Source organism: Balaenoptera physalus (assembly GCF_965194825.1).
Source record: "Balaenoptera physalus genome assembly, chromosome: 1".
Classification (NCBI taxonomy): domain Eukaryota; kingdom Metazoa; phylum Chordata; class Mammalia; order Artiodactyla; family Balaenopteridae; genus Balaenoptera; species Balaenoptera physalus.
Window position 1 is genome coordinate 83,371,914 of NC_138882.1, and position 19,928 is coordinate 83,391,841.

At 48.6% G+C, this 19,928-nt stretch overlaps 1 protein-coding gene across 4 annotated transcripts; it reads left to right on the forward strand.

Moving 5' to 3' along the window:
- The first annotated feature begins 1,261 nt into the window (after positions 1 to 1,261).
- On the forward strand, positions 1,262 to 19,927 carry GBA1 (glucosylceramidase beta 1). Of its 4 annotated transcripts, none has more exons than XM_082456828.1 (12): positions 1,262 to 1,422; positions 14,934 to 15,068; positions 15,454 to 15,541; positions 15,790 to 15,981; positions 16,100 to 16,246; positions 16,549 to 16,682; positions 16,908 to 17,080; positions 17,312 to 17,549; positions 17,895 to 18,119; positions 18,478 to 18,641; positions 19,058 to 19,174; positions 19,267 to 19,927. In XM_082456828.1, the coding sequence occupies exons 2-12, from the start codon at positions 15,042 to 15,044 to the stop codon at positions 19,370 to 19,372; spliced, it is 1,611 nt and encodes a 536-aa protein (XP_082312954.1). In that variant the 5' UTR covers positions 1,262 to 1,422; positions 14,934 to 15,041; the 3' UTR covers positions 19,373 to 19,927. The 4 variants fall into 4 exon arrangements, with proteins under 4 accessions (XP_082312954.1, XP_082312955.1, XP_082312956.1 ...); XM_082456829.1 differs by having other exon boundaries at positions 14,989 to 15,068; XM_082456830.1 differs by having other exon boundaries at positions 15,010 to 15,068.
- The last annotated feature ends 1 nt before the right edge of the window (position 19,928 follows it).

Consider the following 19,928-nt stretch of genomic DNA (forward strand, 5'->3'; position numbering starts at 1 on the left):
ACTCAACATGGCCACAGTGGAACTCTTGATTCCCATCCCAGCACCTGTTCCTCTTCCAACATTCCCATCTCAATAAGTGGCACCATCACTCACCTAGCTGCACTTTCCATAAGCTTGGGAATCACCCTCATTTCTTCTTTTCCCTCATCCAACACATCTGATCCTACCCTGAATTCATCCATGTCTCACCAGCTACCTAGCCCTAGTCATCACCCTCTCTCCCACCCTCTTGATCTATTTCCATTCTTCCTACAATCCATTCTCCACTCAGCAAAGTGATAAGAAATCATGTCATATTAAAGTTCTGCCTAAATGTACTGGCTTTCCACTGTATTTAGAATAATCTCCAAACTCCTTATGAAACTATGGTCAGGTACAACCTGGTCCACTCTGCTTCAGCCAAACTGCATTGCACAAGGGCCTTTGCACGAGCTAGCTATTCACCAACACGAAACTCGGTGCCCTATATCTGTTGCTTTCACCTAATTCGGGTCTTAGTTCCATTCTCACGTTTTTGTTGAGCACTCCCCATTCTATCATACCGCCTTGTTTTGAACACCTATCACTATCCAAAATTATCTTGTTTTTGTTTTCTGTGTCGTCCCACAGAATGCAAGCTCCTGAGAGCAGGGGCTTGCTCATTGCACTGGATCTAACACTTAGTAGGTCCTCAGGAAACTCATTAAGTTATTAAAAGGCAGAGTGGGGCCTTGTAAACAGCTTGGAGACCCTATGACTTTGGGGATAGCCGTGGGGCCCTACAGGAGAGGGAGGGGGTAGGGAGAGGCACTGCCCATAGATGGCGTCTGGCTGCAAGGCTTCTTGAATAATTCACCATCATAACAACCCAGCTTCAGGGAGGGAGAGTTAGGGCGCGGCCAGAAGGACAAAATGAGGTAGCAGGGAGTGGAGATTGGGATTCCCAACGGGGCAATTTCTGGGCACTGAATGTTCCCTATCCTGAGGCTCCCAAAGGAGGAAGCTCAAGAATCCACCTCAACTTCCGTAAGCTGGACTCATTGAGGGACTTCAATCTCCCCCATTCCTTACGTTGTGCTGGCGATTGTAAAACGAGACGCATGCGCGCTTCTCGCTTTCCGCGCCCACTTTCCGAATAGACCCCCGGATACGCTTGCGCCCTACTTGGGCTACGGCTGGTCAGCGAAAACAGTCCGTCCCCAGCACAACCAATAAGACGTGAGGAAAGGGCCTGCGTCCCGCCTCCTGACGATTCGGGGGTCTCCCTTCTTGAGCTAGGCCCCGGCCCCGCCCCGCCGGCCCTGCGTGTCTCGCGGCTGCGCGTGGTGGAGTGCAGCCTAGCTCTGCTGAGCCCCCTTCTACCGCCCCGCCCACCCCGCTTTGCAGGCTGCTCTGGGATTTCCCTTCGCCTCCGTTTGGGGCTGCTGTTTCGCTTCGCCGACGGTAGGCGTAATGGATTTTGCACTTTTTGGATCTTAACTCTCCTTTCCCTGCGTCTGCACTTCACCTTTTTATCATCGTTGTTATTATTAATTGTAGGGATGGTTGTATTTTACTAATGAAGAAGAGGGGGAAAATCTTCAAATCCTCTTCTACCCACTTGCTTTTTTGAGGGGTGGAGTGGGAAGAAGGTCTATGTAATTTATCCATTCTTCAATCATCCGACAGATGTTCAATGAGCACGGGACGAGCACCGGGTGCTGTGCTATGTACTGGGGATACAGACTGATCCCCGCCCTACTGGGCTTTCTCACGGACAGATCAGCAGACAAAGGAGTTAGCAGGCCACTGGGTGCTATAACTGACATTAAGCCATTTGTACAATTAATTGCAAATGTAATAAGAGCTACAAAGGAGATGTAAGGGCTCCTCACACACAGGAGGGGTGTGTGTGAAAGAGAATTTCTTGGAGAAAATGACATATGAGCTGAGTTCTGAAAGAAAGATGAATAGGCATTACCTAGGCTAAATGGAGGTGAAGAGTGATGCATAGTAAAGAAGAGCCTTTGAGAGGATTCTGAGGCAGAGAGGATGTAGAACAAGGGGGCCAGTCTGTGGCAGGCTGTAATTGGAGGCTGGTCTCCGTCGTGCCCCTTACAGTCTGATTTCTACACAGCAGCCAAAGTGATCTTTTAAAAATATAAATCTGATGTTGTCACTTCCCTGCCCCAAACTGTCCAGTGAATTTCCATTTTGGAACAAAATTCAGACTCCTCACTGTGGCCACCAAGGCCCTGCAGAATCTGACCCCCAACCTTTTACTCCAAACTCACTTCTTACCACTGTCCCACTCACTCCTTCTGTCCAGCTTCCTTACCCCCTTTTTTTTTTAAGATTTTTTTTTTTTTTTGATGTGGACCATTTTTAAAGTCTTTATTGAATTTGTTACAATGTTGCTTCTGTTTTATGTTTTGGTTTTTTGGCCTAAAGACATGTGGGAATCTTAGCTCCCCCACCAGGGATCGAACCCACACCCCCTTCATTGGAAGGCTAAGTCCTAACCACTGGACCGCCAGGGAAGTCCCCCTTCCCCTTTATTTTGTTTCATAGTTCTCACGGCCACCTGAAATTACCTGTTTTTTGTCTTCCACCATCACTAGAATATAAGCTCCGTAGGGCCAGGGACTTTATAATCTTATTCATTACTGTATCACCAGGGTCTAGAACAGTGCCTGGCACATAGTAGATGCCCAATTATGATTTGTCATATATGTGTCTTGGGGAGCGCATAGCAGGGGTGCCCAGCTCATTCAGGGGTGTCAGGAAAATGGTACTGATGGTAGGGACATTAAGGCTGAGGAGTTAATGATGAAAAAGAATAGTTATTCATTTTTTTCAAGAGAGGAGAAGAAAATAACATAGAGCAGAGAGGCAAGATGGAATGTGGCCTATTAGATGAAATGTGATTGAAGCATATGGTCCAAGTGGAGAGGTGAGAAATGAGACTGGAACAAAGATGCCAGGTCCCGGTAGCCCTCTTAAAAGGCAGTGTGGAGCCGTTGAAGGATTTTAGGAGGGAGAGTGGTAGCTTCAGAATTTGTATTTTAGTTAGACCATCCAGTTCTTGGAGAATGGATTGGAGTAGAAAAGTAGAGTGTAGGAGGCCAAGCAAGAGATGTTTCAGTAGTTTAGAAGAGAATTGACAGGGAGAAGGGTACAGGGAAAGGACAGAGTCAAGGATGAGCCCCAGGTTCTGTGAGGAAGAGGTTCTATTCATGGGGAAAGAAAACACAGGAGGAAAAGTAGGTTTGGCTGGAGGAGATGATGCTCTCATGATGGTCCTGCTGAAGTGTCTGTGAGACACCCAGAGGAAAGGTCTGGAGGGCAGAGTCACATCACAGAGTCCATCCCAGGAGAAGGATTGGGATTGGAAGTGGAGATTGTGGAACCAGAAAACAATTAGGTTAGTCAAAGCCATGGGTTATCTCTGTGGAGAGAGCATGATGTATGACAAGAGAAGGCCTAGGATAAAACCCTAAGGAACAGACAGAAAGAGGACGCGAAGCCTGCAAAAGAGAAGGAACAGCCAAAGAAGTGGGAGGACATCCAAAGCAGCAGAGTGTGGAGTCATGAAAACAAAAGAGAGTGCTTCTAGGAGGGAGGGGCTATGTGTCAACTGAGGTAAAAAGTCCAGTCAAATAGGGCTGAGCAGGGACTTCCCTGGTGGCGCAGTGGTTAGGAATCCACCTGCCAATGCAGAGGACACGGGTTCGAGCCCTGGTCCGGGAAGATCACACATGTCGCAGAGTGCCACAACTACTGAGCCTGTGCGCCACAACTACTGAGCCCATGCGCTGCAACTACTGAAGCCCCCGTGCCTGGAGCCCGTGCTCCGCAATAAGAGAAGCCACCGCAATGAGAAGCCCACGCACTGCAACGAAGAGTAGCCCCGCTCGCCGCAACTAGAGAAAGCCCGCACGCAGCAACAAAGACCCAACGCAGACCAAAATAAATAAATAAATACATTTATATTAAAAAAAAAAAGGGCTGAGCACTATTCATTGGACTTAGCAACAGAGGGATCATTAGTGACCTTGGCAAGAGCAGTTTTGGAGCCAGGAGGGTCCAGTATCAGCCCATGGAGTGTAGGAAGTGGAGAGAGGACTCATCAGGTGTAGCAACTCATTCCAGAGGTTTGGCTCTGAGTAATATTACATGCAGTGTTGCATGAAATCCTCATAACAACCCACGAGGCAAGAGTTTTGGAGATGAGAAAACTGAAGCTCTGAGAAGTCAAGTAACTTCCCAATGTCTCAGTTCTAGTGAGAAATGAAGCAGGGATTTCAATCCTGTATAATCACTAGGGTGTTCATGCTGAAACACCCTTCCTTATTGCCTCTTCTTGAGGGGAACAGGAGAGAAATGGTGGCGGCCGGAGGGAGCAAGGGTGGAGGTAGAGGCCTCGCACAGAAGACTCCTTCTACTGTACCTGGAGGGAAGAAACAAAGCCTGGATAACAATAACAGTAATAATTCCAGCCATCTATATGGAATTTTACAGTTCACAAGGAACACCTCAGATTTTTTTTTTTTTTTTGACTGCATTGGGTCTTTGTTGCTGTGCACAGGCTTTCTCTAGTTGTGGCGAGTGGGGGCTACTCTTCCTTGTGGTGCAGGGGCTTCTCATTGCGGTGGCTTCTCTTGTTACAGAGCACAGGCTCTAGGCGTGCGGGCTCAGTAGTTGTGGCTTGCGGGCTCTAGTGCGCAGGCTCAGTAGTTGTGGTGCCTGGGCTTAGTTGCTCCGTGGCATGTGAGATCTTCCCGGACCGAGGCTCAAACCCCTGCCCCCTGCATTGGCAGATGGATTCTTAACCACTGCGCCACCAGGGAAGTCCCTTCTCAGGTACTGTTATCTTCAATGAGCCTCATTACAACCCTGCATGGGAAGCTCAGAACAATAAGGAAGGTGCGAGCAGGCTCACAGTTGTTCAGTATTTGAATCATACTTCCTGTTGACTCTACCAAATCGCCTCAGTTAGGTCTCACTTTCACTGTAATAGTCTTGTTCAGAGTTAACCTCATTCTTCCTGAAGTTCACCACTCCTTTGCTTCAAACCACACCAAGGACAGTCTCTGAAACACTGACAAGCAGAACCTTAAACAGCGAGAGGGTGCAGTTGGTAACTTAACCCATTCATTCATTCAGTAAACTTGAGCCCCGATTCTGTGCTTGTCTCTAAGTGAAGAATTTTAAGGTTTCAGAGAAATAGTAACCATGAAATTTGCCCTGTGACCATTTATAAACTTACAGAAGACTGAAAATATGCAACTGAAATATCTGGGAGGCTGTATGACATGATGGCTAAGAGTTGCTTGGGCTTCAGAGTAGGACAGACCTGAATTTAGGCTTGACTCTGCCACTCACTTGACCTAAGTCAGTTTTCTCGTCTGTAACATGGGGTTGTCAGGCTAATGCATGTAATAAGCACTTGTGAAAGATTGACTGTTGGTATCTTGAAAAAAATTATAGGAGAGCATGTGAGGTACAAATACTTTCATTTTGCACTGGGCTTTACAAGTATGCTATGGTTATTGTTTAAGAGTTGGTTAATCAGGGACTTCCCTGGTGGTCCAGTGGCTAAGGCTCCATGCTCCCAATGCAGAGGGCCCAGGTTCAATCCCTGGTCAGGGAACTAGATCCCATATCCCGCAACTAAGTTTCCGCGTGCTGCAATTAAGACCCAGTGCAGCCAAATAAATAAATATTTTTAAAAAAATAGTTGGTTAATCAAACTAACTTTATTGCCATAATCATTTGGCAACATATACATGTATCAAGTCATCAGTTCTACGCCTTAAACTTACACACTTACACAGTGTTACGTCAATTATATCTCAATAGAGCTGAAAAAAAAAGTTGGTTAATCAGATGAATCCAAAGGTGAAGCCACACCCTAGCAATTAAGGGGCAGAAGGGTCTCACTGGAGAAACAAGTCATTTGGTGTCATTAATCAGGAGGAGTGGTGTATCTTCAGATCAGAAACCAGAGCTGAAAGGACAGGTTCCAGGTTGACTGGTAAGGTTTATCCATTCATTCATCTCTTAAGTATTTTTTGAGCACCTACTCTGCTATGCATGGCATAAGAGTGTCTCTCTTTGACTTGACCATGGAGGTGACAGTGGAACTGGGAGGAGGCACCCTCCTTGGGGAGTTGATCTGAGACCTAAAGAGCAAGGGGCCTGTGACATGGTACTTGCCAGGCTCCAGGGCTGGAGTTTGCTATCTGAGTCAAGCCTACAGCTCGTCACAGGGCTGGCTGAAGTGGGATCAGAACTCTTGTGCTGGGTCAGCCAAACTATTTTTGTATTTCTGCTTTTCGCTTATATTTATTTCCCAGTTGTCCTCCCTTGGTGTTTAGCTAAGTCTTTTAAAAGTGCTGTGCAGAGGGCTTCCCTGGTGGTGCAGTGGTTAAGAATCTGCCTGCCAATGCAGGGGACATGGGTTCGAGCCCTGGCCCGGGAAGATCCTACATGCCGTGGAGCAAATAAACCCATGTGCCACAACTACTGAGCCTGAGCTCTAGAGCCCACAAACCATGACTACTGAGCCGACGTGCCACAACTACTGAAGCCCATGAGCCTAGAGCCTGTGCTCTGCAACAACAGAAGCCACCGCAATGAGAAGCCCGCGCACTGCAATGAAGAGTAGCCCCCGTTCGCCCGCATTAGAGAAAGCCCACGCACAGCAACAAAGACCCAATACAGCCAAAAATAAATAAATTAAAAAAAAAAAAAAGTGCTGTGCAGGGACTTCCCTGGCGGTCCAGTGGTTAAGGCTCTGCACTTCCACTGCAGGGACACAGGTTCGATCCCTGGTCAGGGAACTAAGATCCCACATGCCTTACGGCACAGCCAAAAAAAAATTAAAAATAAAATAAAAGTGCTGTGCAAAGGGGACCGAGGAACGCATTTGTGGCCACCTAGTACGTCCCTAGTGGCCACTGCAACCTGGGCGTTTGAGGTGACTCCCCTAAGGGCAGTGGTTCTCAGTCGCCCCCTAGAGGGCATTTTGGAAACGTGTCTTTAGTGGAGACCAGGATTAGGAGGCACTTTGAGAATTTAGTGGAAAGAGGACAGGAAAGGTAGACCACCTATAACATGGAGGACAGTCCTGAACAAAGAAGAATTGTCTCTCATTCTACTTGACTTTGGAATGTTCTGCTCAACGGTATATGCAAAGGGCTTCCCTGGGGGCTTAGTGGTTAAGAATCCACCTGCCAATGCAGGGGACACAGGTTCGTGCCCTGGTCCGGGAAGATCCCACATGCCGCGGAGCAACTAAGCCCGTGTGCCACAACTACTGAGCCTGCGCTCTAGAGCCTGTGAACCACAGCTACTGAGCCCACGTGTCACAACTACTGAAGCCCGCACGCCTAGAGCCCGTGCTCCGCAACAAGAGAAGCCACTTCAGTGAGAAGCCTGCGCACCACAATGAAGAGTAGCCCCCACTCGTCGCAACTAGAGAGAGCCCATGCACAGCAACGAAAACCCAATGCAGGCAAATAAATAAATAAATTTATTAAAACAACAACAACAATATATGCAAACATAAAATCAAATATAAATCAGCAGGACTTCATTATATAATAATGCAGAAAAGTTTTACAAGTTGTTTTTTTGTTTTTTGGAACAGCCCAATAATTTAGGAGGAGATCATTATGGAGAAGGAAGCTTAAATAAAATACATTGTCTTGACATTATTGCATCTGTCTACTCAGTGTATTAGAGCACTTCCAGCTATGCAATATACTTAGTTTAAAAGAGTTTCAATGCAGTAGTGTACCTGCAAAGCAATGAACCAACTGCAAATATGTAATAAAAGTAAAGTTTTTTTACTAGCTTCATTGAGGTGTAATTTACATACTATAAAAGTTTCTCCTTTAAGTGTACCGTTCAATGATTTTGAGTAAATTTACAGAGTTTTGCAACAGTTAATCTCCATTCCCACTCCAGCCCCAGACAAGCACTAATCTATTTTCTGTCTACAGATTTGCTTACTCTGAAATTTCATATAAATGGAATCACACAATGTGTGGTCTTTTTGTCTGGCTTCTTTCACTTAACATGATGTTTTTGAGGTACATTCATATTGTAGCATGTATCAGTATTTTGTTCCTTTTTATTGCTGAATAGTATTCCATTTAATGAAATACCACAATTTGTGTATTTATTCACCAGCTGATGGACATTTAGTTTGTTTCCATAAATAACGCTGCTGTAAATATTCATGTGCAAGTCTTCGGGTGGACAAATGTCTTCATTTCTTTTAAGTAGATACCTAGAAATGGAGTTGCTGGGTCATATGGTAACTCTATGTTTAACATTTTGAGAAACTGCCAAACTGTTTTCCAAAGTGGCTGCACCACTTTACATTCCCACGGTAACATATGAGCATTCTAATTTCTGCACATCCTTGCTAACACTTGTTATTGTCTGTCTTTTTGTTCATAGCCATCCTAGTGCATATGAGGTGGTATCTCATAGTGGTTTTGATTTGCGTTTCCTTAATGACTAATGTTGTCAAGCATCTTTTCATGCGCTTGTTGCCCATTTTTATATTATCTTTGGAGAAAATCTATTCAAGTCCTTTGCCCATTTTTTAATTGGGTTATCTTCTTATTACTGAGTTATAAGAGTTCTTTATATATTTTGGATACTAGGCCTTTATCAGAGATATGATTTGAAAGTATTTTATCCCATTTTGTGGGATGTCTTTTCACTTTCTTGATTACATCCTTTGAAACACAAACACTTTTCATTTTGATGAAGTCCAATTTATCTTTTTTTTTCTGTCATTTGTGTTTTGGAATCGTAAATAAGAAACCATTGTCTAAAGAGATTCTGGACTTAAGCTATAAGAAGATGAGACTTCTGGGAACCTTGGGAGGAAGTAAGAGTATTTATGTGTGGGAGGGACATGACTTATTGGAAGCCAGGGGATGGACTATGGCAGATTGCCTCCTAGATGGCCCCCAAATGATCCCCACCTCCTGGTGTTTACACCTTTATTTAGCCCCTCTGCCCCACACACATCTGTATAGAAGACCTGTGTAACCAATAGGATATTGTGAAAATGATAATGTGTGACTCCTGAGGCTAGGACCTTGTGGCTTCTGCCTTACTCTCTCTTAGATGACTCACTGGAGAGGAATCCAGCTGTCATGTTGTGAGGACACTCAAGCAGCCCTATGAATTATTCCACATGGTAGGGAACGGAGGCCTTCTGCCAACAGCCAGCCCCAGTTCACCACCTATGTTATTGGCTTAACTTGGAAGCAGAGCCTCAGCCCAGTCAAGCCTACTACAGATGATAGCAGCCCTGACCAACATCTTGGCTACAGTCTTTTGAGAAGCCTCAAGTCTGAACCATCCAGATGAGCCACTCCTGAATTCCTTACCCACAGAAACTATGTGAGATAACAAATGTTTGTTGTTGCCTAAAACAAAAGAAAAAGAAACCACTGGCTAATCCAAGGTCACAAAGATTTACTCCTAGCCTTCCTTCTTCCAGAAATTTAAGAGTTTTAGCTCTTACATTTAAGTCTATGATCCATTTTGCTTTGATTTTTGATTATGGAGTGAGGTAAGGGTCTAAGTTTATCTTTTTTTTTAATAAATTTATTTATTTATATATATATATTTTTAATTTTTGGCTGCTTTGGGTCTTCGTTGCTGCACACAGGCTTTCTCTAGTTGCGGTGAGCGGGGTTTTCTCTTGTTGCGGAGCACGGGCTCTAGGCGCGCGGGCTTCAGTAGTTGTGGCACGCGGGCTCAGTAGTTGTGGCTCGTGGGCTCTGGAGTGCAGGCTCAGTAGTTGTGGCACACGGGCTTAGTTGCCCTGCGGCATGTGGGATCTTCCCGGACCAGGGCTCGAACCTGTATCCCCTGCATTGGCAGGCGAATTCTTAACCACTGCGCCACCAGGGAAGTCTCTAAGTTTGTCTTTTTGCATGATAGCTAGTCATCTCAGCACCGTTTGTTGAAAAGACTGTCCTTTTCCTTACTGAATTGCTAAGGCCTAGGATCAAATAGTAAATTTGTGAAGACATGTGGAATGCACTGAATCTTATTCATAAAGATTGACTCTTAAGGGGCTTCCCTGGTGGCGCAGTGGTTAAGAGTCCGCCTGCCAATGCAGGGGACATGGGTTCGAGCCCTGGTCCAGGAAGATCCCACATACCGCGGAGCAACTAAGCCCGTGAGCCACAAATACTGAGCCTGCGCTCTAGAGCCTGCGAGCCACAACTACTAAAGCCCGCACGCCTAGAGCCCGGGCTCCACAACAAGAGAAGCCACTGCAGTGAGAGGCCTGCGCACCTCAACAAATAGTAGCCCCTGCACGCCTCAACTAGAGAAAGCCCATGGGCAGCGATGAAGACCCAACACAGCCAAATAAATAAATAAATAAATAAATAATTAAAAAAAAAAAAGATTGACTTTTAAGCATTTTGATTTATCATATATTTTATGTTTTTGCAGCACAATAATAAGTATTGTAAAAATGACATATGATGAAACTTACATATTGAAATTATTAATTCATGGGCTGTTTTTGCTTCTGTTAAATCCTAATTTATTCCATTTAGGTTAGTACATATCTGACTATTTTATAATGTCTTGTAGGTAATCATGCCTAAGCATTTACTTATTGAAAACATATTTTGCTATAAAAAACAGTCCCATTATCTTTCCTTTATATGCCAATTAAGGCAACTATATTGATTCTCTTAAATTGTGTGTGTAGGTAAGTCATAGTATCTATACGTTCATTTCAGGATAGTAGAGAGTATGTGAGGAAATACTTTTTATGAAAAGGGGTGCTCAGGCTGTTGTGCTGAGATCTCCCAGGACAGGGAGAGTGAAGCTTGGGAAGAGAGGCACACCTGCCTCTCCCCAGCTGAAAATCAATCCATCTTGCCCAACCTGGGAGTCCTGGATTCTGTTTCATTATTGACAAGTTATCCCCTGACAAATGCCTTTGAAGAACACAGATCCAGAAATGTTGCCATGTAGCCAGCACTTCAGAAGCCAACTTGGGCTTCATTTTGAGCAGGTAAAACACGTGTAGAAAACACGGGACGATTTTAAAACAGTACAAAACAAACGCTGCAGACCAGCACAGCAGCTTTTGAAAATAACCAGCAGCTAATGTAGCATTTGGCACACCGGAGGCACTCATCAAATGTGTGATGTGTGTCATAGGACCCTGGATACAAATCTTATCGGACGCAAGTCCGTGTGCCCAACGCGTAGTGAGGCCAAACAATACCAAAACGTCGGAGTTTGGAGCGAGAAAGGTTTATTGCAGGGCCGTGCAAGGAGATGGGTGGCTCATGCCTTAAAAACCCCAACTCCCCGAAAGAAAGCTTTCAGCAAAGCTCGTTTATAGGAAAGCTGAGGGAGGGCTGTGGTTAGTTGTTGCAGACTTCTTTGGTGTCAGATGCTTTGTTCTTGAGGTCAGGTCACGACGTTCCTGTAAACCTCCACCAAAACAAATGTTATTCTCTGTTCTGACGAGAAAGGGCAAGGTCCCAAAGGCTCAACCTTTACCCTCTGGGGTCCAGGCCCTGGCTAAAGGAGGGGGTCCTTGTGAGGGCTAGTTATCCTGCCCGGGAGCATTCATCCAGCCCCTGGTCTGGGTCCTCCCGCCAGTGCCCAGGTCTGGCTGAAGAGGCAGATCTCATCTGGCGGCACCCTCAGGGCCAGGTCCCCAGACCCTGCCCAGCCGTCATCACTGAGGGAGCCAGGTGCCCAAGGACCCAGCTGGCCCTCTGGCTTTTCGTTTACACTGGAGAGAATGATTTGTATAGGATCGATAGGAATACATGTTGTAGCAAATACCAGTCAGGTGAATTCCCAGCTCACAACGATTGCCCTTCTTTGAGAATAGCCCCAACCACAGAGGTGGACCTCAAGTAATGATGTGCAGCGTCCTTTCAGCTTTTTTTTTTTTTTGTCCTTGCAGCTTAACCCTGACCTCTGGCCACCTCCTAGCGGGAGACAACTGATCTAAGCTGTACCAATTCCAGAAATGTGAAGGGAGAGACTGAAGCTGGTTGAAGCTGTTACCTTTTTTAAAAATTTATTTTAATTAATTAATTAATTAAAAATTTTGGCTGCATTGGGTCTTCGTTGCTGCGCACAGGCTTTCTCTAACTGCGGAGAGCGGGGCTCTTCGTTGCGGTGCACAGGCTTCTCATTGCAGTGGTTTCTCTTGTTGTGGAGCACGGGCTCTAGGCGTGCGGGCTTCAGTAGTTGCAGCACGCGGGCTCAGTAGTTGTGGCTCGCGGGCTCTGGAGCGTAGGCTCAGTAGTTGTGGCGCACAGGCTTAGTTGCTCCGCGGCATGTGGGATCTTCCCAGAGCAGGGCTCAAACCCGTGTCCCCTGCATTGGCAGGCGGATTCTTAACCACGATGCTACCAGGGAAGTCCCTGAAGCTGTTACCTTAATGACAGTGTCCATATACTGCAGTTGCTGAGGCCTCCATGGCCTGGGACCCATGGAGACCACCACTGCCATTAGGCTGCACAGGCGGGGATGGGGGAGAGATTTGCTGCTGCTTCGAGGCCTGGACCCGGCCAGTGGGTGGCCGTGGTGAGGGCTTGTAGCTCTGCAGGACACAGCCCTCAGCCTGTCCCCGGGGCACCCCAGCTCACCCACTGGCCCCGCGGCTGGAGAGCCTGGAGGGTCCCGGCGAGAAGGCCGAGATCTGCCTCGGCCTAACCCACTCTCTGCTGAGAGGACCACTGCCAGGCTGACTGTTGGCCGAGCGGGACCTCTACCCGCGGCGCTCAGGGTCTCGCACTAACAGCCGCGAGCTAAGGGCTGTGTGCCCGCCCCGCCTCATTACAAATCCAGGTTCCACCACCGAGTAGTCAAGCGACTTTGGGCAAGTTCATGACCTTTCAGAGTCTTAGGTTCCTCATCTCTAAAATGGAGAAAATAATAGTATCTGCCACGTGAGAATAAAACGAGACTATGAACATAGAGTAGCACAGAGTAAGTACTCAATAAATATTAGCCCTTATTATAACCAACTTTACTTAGAAAATAAAATATAAAAGCCTCAAGGGCAGACCACACTGTGAGAGAAGAAACAAGACACTCACAAACTCTGTGCCTGCAGAGGGAAACAGGGAGGGGAGTGGGGCTGTAAGGCCAACAGAGCACATAGCACAGGGAGATCAGCTCCGTGCTTTGTGACCACCTAGAGGGGTGGGATAGGGAGGGTGGGAGGGAGGGAGATGCAAGAGGGAAGAGATATGGGGACATATGTATATGTATAACTGATTCACTTTGTTATACAGCAGAAACTAACACACCATTGTAAAGCAATTATACTCCAATAAAGATGTTAAAAAATAAATAAATAAAGCCAACAGAGGAGATAGGGGCAAATGTAGTATGTACTTAATATCAATAAATATTTGTGGAGTGAGTGAACTAGAGGGAAATAAGATCACCTGCCCTCCTCCCAAGAACAAGCCCTGTGCAACATTTCCTGGAAAAACAGGAAGTCTAGATGGGGCAGAGTTGACATAGTGATGATGGTTCAGTTCAATGCAACAAGCTGGCACCTACCCACCCTGTGCCAGGCCTTCTACTTAGAATGAGTAAGCCATTCCTTTGGGGAACTCCAAGCTCCTTCCATAAACACAGCCCTAACTTGTTGCAGTGTTTGGTGCCAAGCAGTGTGCTAGACACACATTATCATACTTACACACCTCACAGCAATTCTGTGAGATAGGAGTTATCTCTCCCCTTTTATAGATGAGAAACAGAGGCTTAGAGTGATTAAGTAATTTATTGAAGGTCAAACAGCCAGTAAGTGGTAGAGCCAGGATTCAAACCAAGCTCGTCTCACTGGGACTGTATTCAGTATAGTCTATATTCAGTATAGTCTCAGTGAGACTATAGCTCCTATAGGGCTACAGGAACCTAGAAGAAGAAATGTTCAATTTTGCCTGGAGTGTGTCTGGAAAGACTTCACTGAGAGAATTTAAAAAAAACAAAAAGGCACAACAAACAACTGGTTCCCAAGTGTCTACTGTGTACCAGGCACTGTGCTTATCTGCCTGATTTCAGTAGTGACCTGGTGAGGTGGTGGTATTCCCTCCATTTTACAGGTGAGGAAGTAGGCTCAGAGAGCTGTAGTCAGTCAGGTCATAATTGTGTGTGTCACTCCCACTGAATCAATATGATGTGGCCCATGAGGCAACACCATGGACAACCCCCTTGTCACATCCACTGAGGATGCAGCTTTGTACCACACTTTCCAGTTTCTGAACTACTTTACACAACCTCCCTGTCCTGTGATTTCCTTCTCATCTGCATCTGATGATGAAACAAATGAGGACTGGAGAAGCACTGTCCCTCTGCCCAGGGCCCATCGTCCCTGCACTTCTCTGGTTAATATTCCCTAAACCTCACCTCTTCTCCTCCATGAAACCTTCCAGGATAACCCCAGCATGAAGGGTTTCTCTGTGCACACCTGTTACCAATTTTGTCTTTATCTGTAACCATCCGTGTAAGAGTCTGACTCTTATAAGCCTTCTGAACCTCAATAGGGCAAAGACTTCTTAATCATCTCTCAGTATTTTGGCCTCAGTATTTTGCACAGTGAACCTCTTTTATTAGTATCACCTTTATTAGCATGACTTTAAAATATTTTCTCAAGAAAGCAATGTTCCTGCTGTGGTTCCCATCCTTTGGGATTCGGGAACCTCTACCCAATCCTTCATTCAGATCTTTCATCTAGATTCTTCCTAAAGTTGTCATCCATACATGCCTTCCAGAATTTCATAGGGTGTATAATCAATCACTAACAGCCCGGAGGAAGACAGTCAGTCGCCCTTTACAAGTATGGTTGCGATTGCCTCACTTCTTGTGTCATGTGACTCTCCCATAGTTATCACATGACACATCCACTCCATTTTGCCGTAATTAACCCGCAGGGCTCATCTGGTGCGTATAGCTACCTCAGGCTACTGCACCCCTGTTTTTATTTAGCTGATACTCTATCCCTTCGAGGTTTGGGAACCCTGCAGTCTTCTCGTCTGGTGATGGAGCTTTCAAGTCCTTCCAGAGAGGTGAGTGGGCCAGGGCTCCCAAATGGTCTTGTCGCTCTTTCTGGAATCCTGGCCATCCAGGCTCTGGAATTCAGTGAACGACACACTCTCCTCGAAACCAGGCCATCACGGCCCTTTGATGGAGGGACAGATGGAGGGAAGGTGAGGTTGAGGGAGAAATGGTTAGGAAGAGGGGTGGAGGAGGGTCCTGGTCGGGGTGGGCAGAGAGCTATTACTAGCAGAGGGCTTGGAGGGTGTCTGGACCCAGGTGTCTGTGGGCTTTGTTCCATTCTGTTAAAGGTGGGAGACTAGGCTGGGTGCCCACAGGCAGTCGAGCCCTGCCTGGGAGAGTAGATGAGAGGTGGAGAGGGGCTTGCCTTCTAGCCTCTCCTCATTCTGTTCTCAGGAGTGTCCCAAGCCCCGGGACAGAGTAGGCATCTTGGCTCCCAGCCTCATGGGATTGCTTCTACTTCAGGCCGTGTCGTGGGCATCAGGTGAGTCAAGGAGGAGGGAGGGAGCCCCGAGGCCCCCTTCTGCCTTATGGTCCTTTGGTAGTCTCTGGCATACTGGTGGTGGACTTCATTAGATGCTCACTAAACCCTTTTGAGTGACTGAGATCAACTGTGGGGTACATCAAGAGAATCTTTGAAATCAGTATTCAGTCTTTCCTTCCAACTAGTGTGTCCCTTCTCCCCATCTTCATCCTTCAGCCCTTGCCTCTCTTGTGCTCTCTCCCTCCCAGGTGCCCGCCCCTGCAGCCCTAAAAGCTTTGGCTACAGCTCAGTGGTCTGTGTCTGCAATGCTACATACTGTGACTCTCTTGACCCCCTGACCCTGCCTGACCCTGGTACCTTCAGCCGCTTTGAGAGCACACGCAGTGGGCGCCGAATGGAGCTGAGTCTGGGGGCCATCCAGGCCAACCGCACAGGCACAGGTAACCACTACACCCCTCACCCAAGCTGGGGTCCTCCTGGAGCTAAATCATGCCAGCGATCACCATGGAGTTTCTCCCCTGTGCACTGACACCCTTTATTCCCTATGGATGTCCTCAGGGCTGCTATTGACCCTGCAGCCAGATCAGAAGTTCCAGAAAGTGAAGGGTTTTGGAGGGGCCATGACAGATGCTGCTGCTCTCAACATCCTTGCCCTGTCACCTCCTGCACGGGATTTACTACTCAAATCGTACTTCTCTAAAGAAGGTAAGGAGGAAGGGGACAAGATGACATAGTGCAATTGACACTTTGACCTTTCCTTTGACCCTGACATCCACCCATCCCTGACATTTGGGTCTCTGTTAATGCCCAGTGAAAAAAAAGATTGTCCTACCCATCTTCTGCTGAGTGCCTGGGGCCTCTCAGGCTCAGAAGGTCTGTGCTTCACCCAGAGCCCAAGTTCCCCTTGGCCCTGACTCAGACATAATTTCGGACCGGCAAGTGGTAGACAATGCCCCACATTCTCCTACTGACTCAGACACACATATCTTGGTCTTCTTTTTCTGCAGGAATCGAATACAACATCATGCGGGTCCCCATGGCCAGCTGTGACTTCTCCATCCGCACCTACACCTATGCTGACACCCCTGATGACTTCCAGTTGCTCAACTTCAGCCTCCCAGAGGAAGATGTCAAGCTCAAGGTGGGCACTCTGGCTGCCTCAGGCCCCAGTGGCATTGATGCCTGGTGCTTGAGAGGCCTCAGGCTAGAGCAGTCTGCAGAGAGACATAGAACGTGCCCCCTGCTCTCTGTGTTCTGTCCTGGGGTTGGGGGGCAGAGGCTGATAGCTAGGGCTGATACACTGGTTGGGCCAGTCTGTTTATGTTCCAACTCTGGATGTCTCTCTCCTCACCACCTTTGTTTCTAGATACCCCTGATCCACCAAGCCCTGGAGTTGGCCCAGCGCCCTGTCTCACTCTTTGCCAGTCCCTGGACATCACCCACTTGGCTCAAGACCAATGGGGCAGTGAATGGGAAGGGGACACTCAAGGGTCATCCAGGGGATCTCTACCACCAGACCTGGGCCAGATACTTTGTCAAGTAAGGGAACAGCAGGGCCATGGGGTCCGGACCAGCCTCCCCTCTCGGACACCCTGGTCTATGTCCCAGCCCTTGATCTGGTTCCGCCTCCAGATCTCCTCAGCTCACCTTTCTACCTTCTGGGTCTTTCAGAATCAGGCCCTTCAGTTTTCCCCACCCAGTCAGGCCTCCTATTCCCCAGGGTCTTGGTTCCCTGTCTTGGCCATGATCACACACCTTTTCCCTCGCCAGGTTCCTAGATGCCTACGCTGAGCACAAGTTACAGTTCTGGGCAGTGACAGCTGAGAACGAGCCTTCTGCAGGGCTATTTAGCGGGTACCCCTTCCAGTGCCTGGGCTTCACCCCTGAACACCAGCGAGACTTCATCGCCCATGACCTGGGTCCCACCCTCGCCAACAGTACACACCGCAATGTCCGACTGCTCATGCTAGATGACCAACGCTTGCTGCTGCCCCACTGGGCCCAGGTGGTAAGGACCGGGAGCTCCATGGGTACCCTAGTGACCCCCAAGTCCAGCATCCGAATGGCTGGCTCCCGAACAGAGTGCCTTCCCTGCCCCAACTCTTGATTCCTAGAGCACCCTGGCTGGGACCAGGTGCCCAGGTGGCACCCCTGGGGTGCTGGTGGTGGTGGTGATCCCCCTCTGGATCTCCAGGGCCCCATGAATCTCCACGGTTGTCACTTTAACCCCCTCTAAGTTGTGTTCATCCCACTGCCCACTTCTCAGGTCCTAGTGCCTCTTCCAGAACCCTTTGTGCAGGACCCAGGCTCGGTGGCTCTCTTTCCCCAGTAGTCCTTTCCTTTCCCTGTACAGGTGCTGGCAGACCCAGAGGCAGCTAAGTATGTTCATGGCATCGCTGTACATTGGTACCTGGACTTTCTGGCTCCAGCAAAAGCCACCCTGGGGGAGACACATCGCCTGTTCCCCGACACCATTCTCTTTGCCTCAGAGGCCTGTGTGGGCTCCAAGTTCTGGGAGCAGAGCGTGCGGCTGGGCTCCTGGGATCGAGGGGTGCAGTACAGCCACAGCATCATCACGGTGAATCACCTCAGCCTCCCTTTTCGCAAAGCAGACCACCTCAGACCCCTTGCTAGTCTCACCAAAGGCTCCTGTCCAGCTTTTCCCCAGCTGGCTTACTCTTTGGAGCAAATTTTGGGATATCATGATCCCCTCTGTTGCCTTCCCTTCACAGATCTGCACACCCCATCACCCTCGTTCCAAATGCTTGAGCAGTTACATCGGCCTCAGATTCCTCAGCTTCTCTGGCGATGCCTCTGTCCTCACAATCCCTCCCTCCTTAGATATTACTCCCCTCACAAGGTTGAGGCACCATAGCCTGTCTCCCTCATGTGACACTTAACTGGGGGCCTTTGTCTCTGCCCTGTTCCTACCCTAGAACCTCCTCTACCATGTGGTCGGCTGGACTGACTGGAACCTCGCCCTAAACCCTGAGGGGGGACCCAACTGGGTGCGCAACTTTGTCGACAGCCCCATCATCGTGGACATCGCCAAGGACACATTTTACAAACAGCCCATGTTTTACCACCTTGGCCACTTCAGGTGAGTGGAGGGCGGGCACCCCCACTCCACACCGGTCCTAGCATCTTCTGCACTGGGATTGTATCCCCGGCCCCCGCCCCCATCCCCCACCCCCAGTGAAGAAGCAGGAAGGTGCTGAGGGTGGGAACTTCGGGAGCAGCACGCATGTCCCTCTTGCACCATCTAGGCAGGTAGTGACTAGTGAGCACACAGACCATCCCTGAATGCCCGATGCTGGGGCTGGGAGGCGGGAGGGCAGGGCACGCCCAGCCGCACGGCTCGAGGCCTGGAGAGTTAGGGCAGAGCTTTGGAAGGGTTCTAGGGGGAGGGGGTAGGTGGTAGGGAAGATGACTTCTTAAGTGAGAGACTGATGGGAGCTGCCCTCAGGGCCAGGGGGGCTGGGCTGGGGTCCCTGACTATGCCTGTTCACACTTCAGCAAGTTCATTCCTGAGGGCTCCCAGAGAGTGGGGCTGGTTGCCAGTGAGAAGAATGACTTGGACACAGTGGCACTGATACATCCTGATGGCTCTGCAGTTGTGGTCGTGCTAAACCGGTGAGAGCAGTGGGGCCTGGGAACTGGGCTGAAGACAAGACGGTGGGCTTGGCGGGATCACACTCTCAGCTTCTCCTCCCCACCTCCCCCAGCTCCTCTAAGGATGTGCCTCTTACCATCAAGGATCCTGCGGTGGGCTTCGTGGAAACTATCTCACCTGGCTACTCCATTCACACCTACCTGTGGCGTCGCCAGTGATGGAACAGATACCCAAGCAGGCGCCTAGGCTCAGCATGGACATCAAAGGGATAGAGTCAGCTCACATGCTGTCTGTGGCTACAGAGGGTACAGCAGGACTAGGGGGGAGCTTAAGTGACGTAAGCCCAGAGGCAGTGGTTTGGGTGACTCACTCTCCCCTCTAGTTGGTGCCAGGGGCTGGAGGCCCCTAGGGAAAGGACCGGGAGGCCCCAGTGGTCCTCCACCCCCATGCTTGTGTGAGCGTGTGCTGTGTGCTGGTTGCCTGTGGAAACTGGGCCCAGGCCCAGGGTGAGCTCACTGTCTGTACAAACACAGGGGTGGGGGGTGGATGGCAAGAGAGGTTAAGGAAAGGAAGAGACTAGGAAAGCTGAACCCAAAACTGGGAAGTGCTTGTCTTTCTTGGAGATGCAGAACCAGGCCCATGCAGATGTCAGCACCAGGGCACAGGCAGCGAAAGAAGCCAAGCACCAGTGGGTAGACTCAAGCACCCAGATGGCCCCCTTGGTCCAGCGAGGAAAAATGGCAGCCTCTTAAAGGAGAGAATGTCTGATCCCAG

Bases quoted from the DNA above. Each gene is read 5' to 3' on its own strand.
- GBA1 (XM_082456828.1), top strand. From the start codon at position 15,042: ATGGAGCTTTCAAGTCCTTCCAGAGAG. The intron at 17,550-17,894 runs GTAAGGACCGGG...TTCCCTGTACAG, and splicing joins TGCCCCACTGGGCCCAGGTG to GTGCTGGCAGACCCAGAGGC. The intron at 18,642-19,057 runs GTGAGTGGAGGG...TTCACACTTCAG, and splicing joins TACCACCTTGGCCACTTCAG to CAAGTTCATTCCTGAGGGCT.